General features: G+C 36.2%; 1 protein-coding gene across 1 annotated transcript in view; it reads left to right on the forward strand.

The window, feature by feature from the left end:
• Nucleotides 1-7,967, forward strand: part of PIP5K59B (Phosphatidylinositol 4-phosphate 5-kinase 59B) — a 47,286-nt gene extending 39,319 nt beyond the window's left edge. Inside the window, exons 20-21 of the mRNA XM_072301825.1 lie at nucleotides 2,065-2,110; nucleotides 3,136-7,967. Coding sequence (XP_072157926.1) covers nucleotides 2,065-2,076 — 12 coding nt within the window. The 3' untranslated portion in view covers nucleotides 2,077-2,110; nucleotides 3,136-7,967. The remainder of the gene's footprint in view (nucleotides 1-2,064; nucleotides 2,111-3,135) is intronic.
• Nucleotides 7,968-9,751: the final 1,784 nt, after the last annotated feature.

Raw genomic sequence — 9,751 nt, forward strand, 5'->3', positions numbered from 1 at the left:
ATGTTCATAAAACGTTCAAACGTTAAACTTTCATTGTTCTCCTTCAATAAAACGTTTATTTTTGAGGAGTGCTATGAATATTTTTCCTTGGAATTTTCAGGAACTTCAGGTAAAATTGCGAACCAAAGTATCTGAGGAATTAGAAGGAGAATACTCATAAAGTTACCGGGAAATTTGTGTTTTATCCATGGAAATTTGGCAACGCCTGAAGGTTCATACGGCGTTCTTCCTTAGCGCGGCAGTATTGGATTCAACATTTCGAAAGTATTTTGTGCTAAAAGTAAAAAAAAAAATAAGTAATTTTTCTGCAGAAATTGATAGCAAATCTGAGTCACGAAAGCTTCCAAATACGCCCAAATATATTTAAATTTTCAAAAATTTCCTGGAAGGGCCCCTGGACCCCTCTCCCCTCGGTGGTATTGGCACTACATCCCCCCTATCAAAAGGTGGGGTACGCCTATGGTTGAAAAGCCAAGTAAAGCATCGTGAAGTATTACCATTACTCCCTCTCAGGGGCGTAGCTAGGAAATTTCTCTGGGGGGGGGGGGGGGCATGGGACCACCTCTCGTGGTGAAGAGAGCGGGGGGTGAGGAATGGAGGATCCGGTTTTTTCTGGGGGGGGGGGGGGGGGGCACGACCCCCCAGGACCCCCCTAGCTAGGCCCATGCTCCCTTTAGATCATTAAAAATCCTCGTCATGATAAGACACGTGGAGAAAAGTTCAGAATTCATAGATGAAAATAACGTTTTGGGATATTGGCCAGAGTAAAGTTGTGGAAGTCTCCACACTCAATTTTTGAAGCATTGGGAACGCTACATGTACCCTAGATTCTACCCCTGCAAACCGTTTTTGGGTACATTGTCGCATTGTTTGTTTTTTTTTTGCTTCACAATCATTATGGCGTTGGCGCTTTTTCAGTCTTGGCGGGAAGTTTAGCTTACACGGTTGTTTTCAATTCGCCCTCAGCTGCGTCCGCAGCCATTGTTGTTAAAAATATGTCGTGCGTGCTGATTTTAGCTCATCACATACTTAACTCTCTGAAGGCGTTTTTGTGTCGAAGCAATTCGCCTTCAGTTGCGTCTGCTGCAATTGTTGTTTCCAATATGTTGTGCGTGCTGATTTTAGCCTATTACATACTCGACTCTCTGAAGGCGTTTTACGCGCGCAAGTAGCGCAATCTGTTGGAGAACTACAGAAGTGAGATTGAATGAATCGCTCTTTTCCTACTTCGTTCGTTCTCCAACAGATTGAGCTACCCGCGCGTTTAAAACGCCTTCAGAGAGTCGAGTATGTAATAAGTTAAAATCAGTACGCACAACATATTCGCAACAACAATTGCAGCAGACGTAGCAGAAGGTGAATTGTTCAGTTGAAAAAAAAGAGTGTAATAGAGAGTGTGCATGCAAAGAGAGGGTATGTATTCTATTAGCATGAATCGAACGAAAAATAAAAACGTAATTGGATCGACGGTAACCGATCGACACAGATTCAATGGACAAATGAATAAAAACCAGATCAAAATCAATAGAAAACTCGCCTTGCTATGGAAATTTCAAATTGTGATGTCTCGAAAACAGAAACAGCCAAGATTTGGTATTTCCGCGATTTTAAGTCAACATTTACCATAGATTCACCCCCTGCAAACCGTTTTTGAGTACATTTTTGTTGCATTTTTTTCTTTTTATATTTTTTTCTTTTATTCTTCAAGACCACTATGCTCAATAAGAAAGCCTCAATTCTTCCAATCGTAATAAAACTAATCGTTCCTCCTTTCTTCGCCAGGAATTGTGTTAAATTGTCAGTGATTTTGCATGTTTAATTAATTTCACTGTTTTTTTTTGTTATGTTATTTTTTATTATTAATTTTTTTTGCAAACTAAGTAGATGTCTCACATTACAACAATCCGTAGCTATCTTTGACTGACGGAAAGTGATTTATATGCTTTCAAAGTTCAGCTGATGAAGCTTTTTTTATTATTATTTTAACATTATTATTTTGCTGCTCTGTGCGGTTTAGGTATCAGCAAGCATTTTGTGTCACGTATTTCGTTATTTTTGTTGCAGACTCATCTTTGAGCCTGATTTCTGGGGTCATCTTAAATTTTCTCGGGTAAGTTTCTTTTCTATTATTTTGAAATCAATTCTGAATTGGCACCTACTTTTCTCAACTTTTACTGTCAGCGGATTAAAAAGAAAAAAAATTAAATTCTGGTTTTTTAAAAAGGAAATTCCAATTTTAAGAAAGGTCGCGAGTAACGTAAAGTATTGATTGTCCTCGGGAAAAGCAACCTTGGAAATGTGTTCAAACTCAAAATTTGTTTTTTCTCGGATGGAGAATAACTAATATCAATACCAATGTATCATTGATTTTCCTGAAAAAAAAATCGCAAAAATTCGATATGAGCGATTGATATATCGACTCGTTAACGTGAAAAATCGATTCTAGAAGATAAAATACCAGAGCCAGATATATATTTACAAATATGAGAGCCAGAAATTATAGCTCCCAATTGCAAAATGCAGTCCAAATTAGAGTGCCGAGAATTGGCGCACCGTCGTTAATGCCGCTGCAAATAAAATTGCATACACGCAGAATTGAAGGAGTTTTTTAAAGCGTGGAGATGCCAGACCTCGATGAGTTGTACAATTTATTCAAAATTCAAATGACGCAGGTATCAAGAAAGTGCCTGAATTCACTCTCATATTAATAATTAATAACTAAAGTGAATTCGGGAAATTTGCGACTTTGTAAAGCTTTCCACCAATGAATCTAATGACAGCAATCCATCCCTCTCTTATCGTTCCTGATATAATCCGTCATTTCGTCACCTTTTGGCCAAAGTATCACAAGCGCCCTGCGACGTTTTAAAATTTCCGCCGAAGAATTTCTCTGTAAAAATATTTTTTATAGAGAAATTGTTCAACGACGTAGTCCGAAAATTTCGTTTCAATTTTCTTTGTGCTGCCGAAAAAATTCAGTAAAATGTTCCAACAGATTGAACCAACAATTTCTTTATAAACAAATAAAATGGTGGCGGAAATTTTTAAACATCATATGGCCCTTTTGATACTTTAGCCGGAAGGTGACTATTTGACACTTTACAAATAACTCATTAAACTTTTTACTGTGTGTAGGTCTTGAACTAGTCTCGGATCGGAACTTGGATGCTTACAGCCTGTCGATCTTCCGCTCAGCACGATTTGGGGCGGTTGATCCTGATAAAAGGATAATTTAGACTGACATCAGTATTTTTGTAGTATTCGTTGCTCTCTCTCTGTAAGTAATATTAAGCCGTGGAGGCTAACGGTTTTGAGTCCGCTTTTAGTTTCCGTGTAATGTCTACTCTAGATTTAAATTTATTTCTGTCGTCCGAAGGAAAAACCACGCACGGATGCTGCCAGATTTCTTCGGGAAAAATACGATTTTTTTTTTTAGAAAACTTGTATTATCATTTTTTTGGGTTATTTTTTTATAATTTTTTTTTGGTTCCCGAGAACTGTAATTTTGTAGCTTTAATCGAACACCCCCAAAAATTGTCAATTGGTACGGTTTAAAAACCCTTTTTGCTCATTTTTAAGTAAAACTTGTGTGAAATTAACGTTGAAAAATCGTATGAAAAATATAAGGCATAATCATTTTGTTAAATTCTAAAAATCTCTCACTTTGACGCCAAACATGTAAAAGAAACTGGAAAATATGCAACATAAAAAAACTGAGTGAATATTTCTGTATAATATGATGTCAAACTTTACAAATACATAAGATACAAAGGTTTTTTTGTATAATGCAATAAGAATTGCGAAGGCGCAAAGTGCAATTTCTACGTAAAAAAGGATAAAAAGTGTTTCCTTTTGCGGATATTTTAACTGTTTTTCTTTATTATTATTTAGATCGAGTTGTTTCCTTTTTGCAGTTCGCCAGTTTTTTACTTTTTTTAACAGCCAATGTTAACATGAGGTATTGCCACTCAACCTTGAGAGGCTGATAATTTAAAATGAAACTGTACCCATGATTTCCCTTTTATGAATTTTTTTATACGGGGAAATATGGCGCCATTTGTATCTTTTCACAGAGTTTTTCCTTAGTACGGCAGGATTCTCGTATGTGCGTTTCTCTTTACGTTAACCTGTTGTTTTTTCTTCTTTTTTGTAAACCAGCGTTATCATACTGTCGTAAATTCAGTTCGTGATGTACGCGTGTATTTTGTTAGGTTAAGGAATTCCAGGATATCTCTTTTTTCATTTTTTATTAATGTATTTATTCTTTTTTTCCCTTGTGAGTTGTAGCGATTTTCTGATTGGTGTGTACCTTATAAAACAGACTCTCTTGCTAAATTTTTGACAAGTGAGAGAGGGTGTGGCCTTTTATTCCATTCCTAGTCATGGAAATTAGTTTAGTTAATGGCTCAAGGTTCGTGGAGGTAAATTAAGCTACTTGTTGATTTCCAAATGATATCGTACCATAGTTTAAGTTTCTATTAACTTGATTACATCATCTTGTCTGCCTTGGATGAATCGCATGAATCGAGCACACACAAGTGAGAACAGAACCTGTCTCCTTCTACTTGCTCCTCAGCAGCAAAAGCTTTTAAAAATGTATGTTAAAAATAAGTAGGAATTGTTCTTAAAATACATAACGCTATGATTGGGATTTTTTACCCTGTAACGCAAGTCTACAGGTGTCCCAGGATTAAGTACGAATATTGAAGGAGTCGATTCTTTGGGTCGAAAAGAGACGTTTTTGTAGTGTAATTTTTTTTTTCCAAAAACGCTTTTCTGAGGGCCCTATTATCCCCTTATTATCTGCAATTGTCTCGAAAACGATAAGTCATAGCGAAAATATGTAAGATACATTTTCTCAAAAGTTTTCAACGCTGGCTCCAGTGGTGCCATCAAAAATAAATTTTTGTCGCTAGAAACATTACTTTTGGCCACTTTTAGATTCAATACCCCTCTACCCACCTCCTCCCCTTTAAAATGAGTTTTTCCTTTTTTGGTGATCAAAAATGAAAAGAACGCTGAAAATTGCGTCTAGTCACCAATTTTCATTAATATTGGTTGATAAACATTGTCACAGCGTTAAAAAACAGATTTTTTTTCCTCCAACTTTAGGAGGCGTGACCCCCAAGGAAAGCGTTTCTTGAAAAAAATAATACCACGAAAACGTCTTTTTTTGACCCAAAGAATCAACTCCTTCAATATTCGTACTTAACCATGGGACACCCTGTATAGTCCTCGTGCAAAATACGCAATCCCTAAATAAGGATTTAATTTTCTTCATTAGCTCCATTGTCGCAGATTTCAGACCTATGTAATTTGCGGATTTTTAAAGGAGCTATTATTTACCTCCACTTATTTACAGCACAAATATTAATTATAGCAACCACAGAACTGCATCTCACATTCTCACAGTAAGGATCTACTGTTTCTGGCTCATCCACAGAACTGCCGTGCTAAGGAAGAATACCGTATGAGCCTTCAGACGTTGCCACGTTTCCTCCTATAAATACCGAATTTACTGGGAAAATTGCGAATTCATGATTTCAATAGAAACTAGTTTGAAAGTATATTCTGTGAATAATTAACAACTAAAATTCCAATTTAAAGCATCAAAAACTGAAGTTACACTTCCTTCCTGCCACGCGAATATCATTTTCCAAAAATTTCAGACAATTTTGTACGCAATTTAATCTGAAACATCCGAAAATTTCAAGGGAAAATACGTATAAATGTCGTCAAAAATACATGTTCTATCGAGGGAAATTTGGCAAATCTCGAATGTTAATACGGCGTTCTTCCTTAGTACGGCAGAGAAGCGCGCATCTGTTTAGGGGAACAAATGACTCATAATTATTTGATTCAGACGGAAATAGTAGTTCCTTAATGCAGTTGAAATGTGTCCTCGCTTTTTTCTAAATCTCGTTTTGATTTGACAGAGGCGCCGAATTGCGCATTATGCGAAGTCATGGTATTCCTAAAAAAGTTTTCACGAAGACTCGGAGAGATTAGACACAAAACTATCTTACTTTGTCCTGGACAAATTAGGGAAACGATGAAGTATTTGCAATCATCTAGTGGCCTGATGCAAAGGCGCTTCTGGACGAGTCGCGTCAAATTGAACTAATTGTAAGCTCGATGAAAGACAGGACATTTCAGCGGACGTATAGATCTGTTAAACTTTTAATCCATCTATGTACCCTTAGCTAATGAATATTTTTTATTTAGTATTGTTCTTTCTAATTATTGTATCATGTATTTATTCTGAATTCGTTAATGTATCTTGTTATTTTTTGTTATTGTTAATATCGTTAAGTATTACTTAGGCACTAAAATGCTTCCACCACGAGGAATCCAATCTCACAATCAGTTTCCGAATCGCATACGGGGTGATCTTAAAGTTTCACACCACAAGCACCAGGCATCACCCGTTTAACTTTTGAACTAATCGGAATAGAGAATCGAAACTTTGAGAGTTCCTCCAGATCAAAAGAAACTACTTTTGAAACCTCTCGAAATTCTAAGGGCGTCACCCTGAAATGTGGTATAAAACCCTAGGGGTCGTAAGAGTGGTGCAGAATTTTTGGATCGCCCTGTATGATAGCTGAATTCCCGAAAGACGCAGCCGCTTATACGCCACGATACTCTCCTTCTTCGATTTATATTTTCGGAAGAACGTATCACTTGAAACCAGACATTATTCTCGACTAACCAATGAATAGTTATGGCGAGTTTACTATGAAGTTAGTTTTAACTTGAAAAATAAGCGAGGCTGAAAATTGAGGGGGTATACTGATCAAAAAACTAAGACTCCCCTATACTTTTGATAGCCAATGAACTCAGATTTACAGAATATGATCACTTTCTAAAAACGCTCCAAAAGATTACTTGAGTCAGTTCATTCCAGAAATTAACTTTTTTCAAGTGGGTCACATTGGCCCTTGAAAGGGCAGAACTCAAAAAAATGGACTTGGCGTTTTTGTACCATTTTTCTCGGACATTAATTATCCGATTTACTTCTTTTTTTAAAAAAAATGCTCAGAATAATCTCTTCTGGACCTATAAGTAATTTTTTTTAAAAGCCGAGTTTAAGACTCAGAATAAGGGGACAAAATTAATATGAGTTCAAAATTTTTAAACAGAGAAAAACAAATAGAGCCCGTCTCGGATTACTTTTCCTCTCTTGTTGTATGTAATTCCCTATCCCGTGTACACAGCAAATGAGGGAAAGTAATCTGAGACGAGTTCTGTTGGTTGTTTTTTGAGGTATGTGAATACAAGAAAGTCTTAATTTTGCTCAGCATACCCTCTTTATTGAAAGTTTCAAATATTCATTCGTGTTTTTGCGCATAAGCTATTTGCATTGTTCATTTTGTTACCACTTTCACCTTGTATCAAAGCTCCAAATTCCCTTTGTGGCCGATTTACCTCGATTATATCTTCCTTCCAAGTACAGTATTATTTGAACCCACATTGATTCCGTTTGCGCAAACTGCTCTGTTTCAAATTCAACCTAAAACACAGAGTTACAAAAGCATGCATACATAAATAATTCATCTAGCATATTTTGAAAAAAAGAAATCTGTTTTATTTTAAAGAGTGAGGGTTACAGAATTTAATTCATAATGAATGCACTATAAACATGCCAAATCAAAATTTGTCTCTCTTTTACCAAGTTAAGCGGAGGTGAAGAATTATTTTATGCGATTCATGGAAATGTGTCCCAAGTCTTTATATTAGAAGTGAACCTGTATTTCTATCTCTATTATAAAAATCTACCTCTCACCCTACTCAGTAAGGCTTTATTTTTGTCTGTGCAAACTAATCTACCTCTCATCATACCTAACAAGGCGTAAGAAAATGTTTCGATCATCAGCTACGTTTAAAATACTTTGCACACTTAAAAATCGGTAAATAACCAGGTGCCAGAAAAATGTATTAAAACGGGAATAAAACAGTTAAATCCCTTATCAAGAATACTCTTTTTATTTCCTATTTTATTTAGAACATGATATGAAAAGTTCAAAAAATACATTCCAACCAACTTCGTTTCCCCTACCTACTTTTGTATTTCAAAATTAAAGTATGCATAAGAGAGGTCTACCTACACTGGAAAAAAAACACATCGGATCTAGAGTCCAGACTCTTAAAAACATCGACAAGAAAAAATACTCTTGATTCAATCGGATTTAAGCTTAAATCAAGAACCCAGCCTCTTAATTTGAGCAGATTTCCTTTTGATTTAAGCTTAAATCTGATCGAATCAAGAGTATTTTGTCTTGTCAATGAATTCAAGAATCTAGATCCTAGATCCAATGTGTTTTTTTTTCAGTTTACGGTAAATGGTACCTGGTACCCTCCATCGGAAACTAGCTTACACTCATGTATTTTGATTTTGTGTAGGGTGATCCAAAATTCCCTTCATCTTCTCTAACTTTTTACCTAATTGAGGTAAAGATTTGAAATTTGGAGGATACCTCTAGGTTAAAAAGAGCTGCTTTTCGGCTCCTCAGAAATTTTCGGAGGGGCCAAAAATTGGCCACCCGTGTTTTTGTCGATGCATTTGCCCGAAACTCGATATTTGGAGGTATTTTGGAACGAGAAAGACGGATTTGACGGTTTTTTTTTTTTTAAAAAATGCATGGTAGCCGGTTGAACTTTAAAATGACCGTAGATTGGTTTTTCAGAAACCTGACGTCAAATTCGTTTTTCTCGTGCCAAAATATTCCCTGTCACCGACCACCTCTCGGGGAAATTCATCGGCAAACACCAAAAAACCAAATATCCATCCCCAAATCGAGATAAGAGACTCTTTGATAAAATGCCCGTTCTGACTAATTTCCTGCGACGGATATCGTCTCCTCCCGGCCAAAGTATCACAAGCGCCATGCGAAGTTTCAAAATTTCCGCCGCCATTTTATTTTTTTATAGAGAAATTGTTCGTTCAATCCGTCTGAAAATGCCACTGAATTTTATCGGCAGCACGAAGAAAATTCAGCGAAATTTTCGGAGAGCTTCGTCAAACACTTTCTCTGTAAAAAAATAAAACTGCGGCGGAAATTTTGAAACGTCGCATGGCGCTTGTGACACTTCGGGCGGAAGGTGACGATTTATTCTCATGGAATCTTCATCATTTGATTTCGCCGATGTGTATGAATTGTAGATTTCATAATTTCTGTAACGCATTATCAACTTATCTGTAGTATAATTTTCTTCCAGAGCTTCGTTGAACAATTTCTCTGTAAAAAAATAAAATGGCGGCGGACATTTTGAAACGTCGCATGCACTGAAAAAAAAAATCTCTGTGTATTTACTAAGAAAAGGGTAAAATTACCAAAAATTCAGGGTTCTATTTGATCCCAATTTTTTCTTGGTAAAATTACCATTTATGGAATTGGTAATTTTACTGAGAAATCTCGGTAAAATTGGACGAATTTCTATCAAACGGAACGATGTGCATTATGACGTAAGCCCTGTTATGCATATATTCTTATGGGTCTCAGGGCTCATGTCTGAATGCACACAGTTCCGTTTGATAGAAATACGTCCAATTATTGAACTTTCTCGGTAATTTTACTGGACCTTGGTAAAAATGCCAATATTTTTTATCGACTGTGGTAGAATTACCGAGATATAATGGCAAAGTTACCAGGAATTGATTACCAATAAAAGTGGTATTCTTACCTGGAAAAAACAGTAAAAATACCGGTTTTCAGGTAAGCTTACCAGTCTGTCTTGGTAAAATTACCAATAA

The sequence above is a fragment of the Bemisia tabaci genome, chromosome 6 (assembly GCF_918797505.1).
Source record: "Bemisia tabaci chromosome 6, PGI_BMITA_v3".
In the NCBI taxonomy this organism is placed as follows: Eukaryota; Metazoa; Arthropoda; class Insecta; order Hemiptera; family Aleyrodidae; genus Bemisia; species Bemisia tabaci.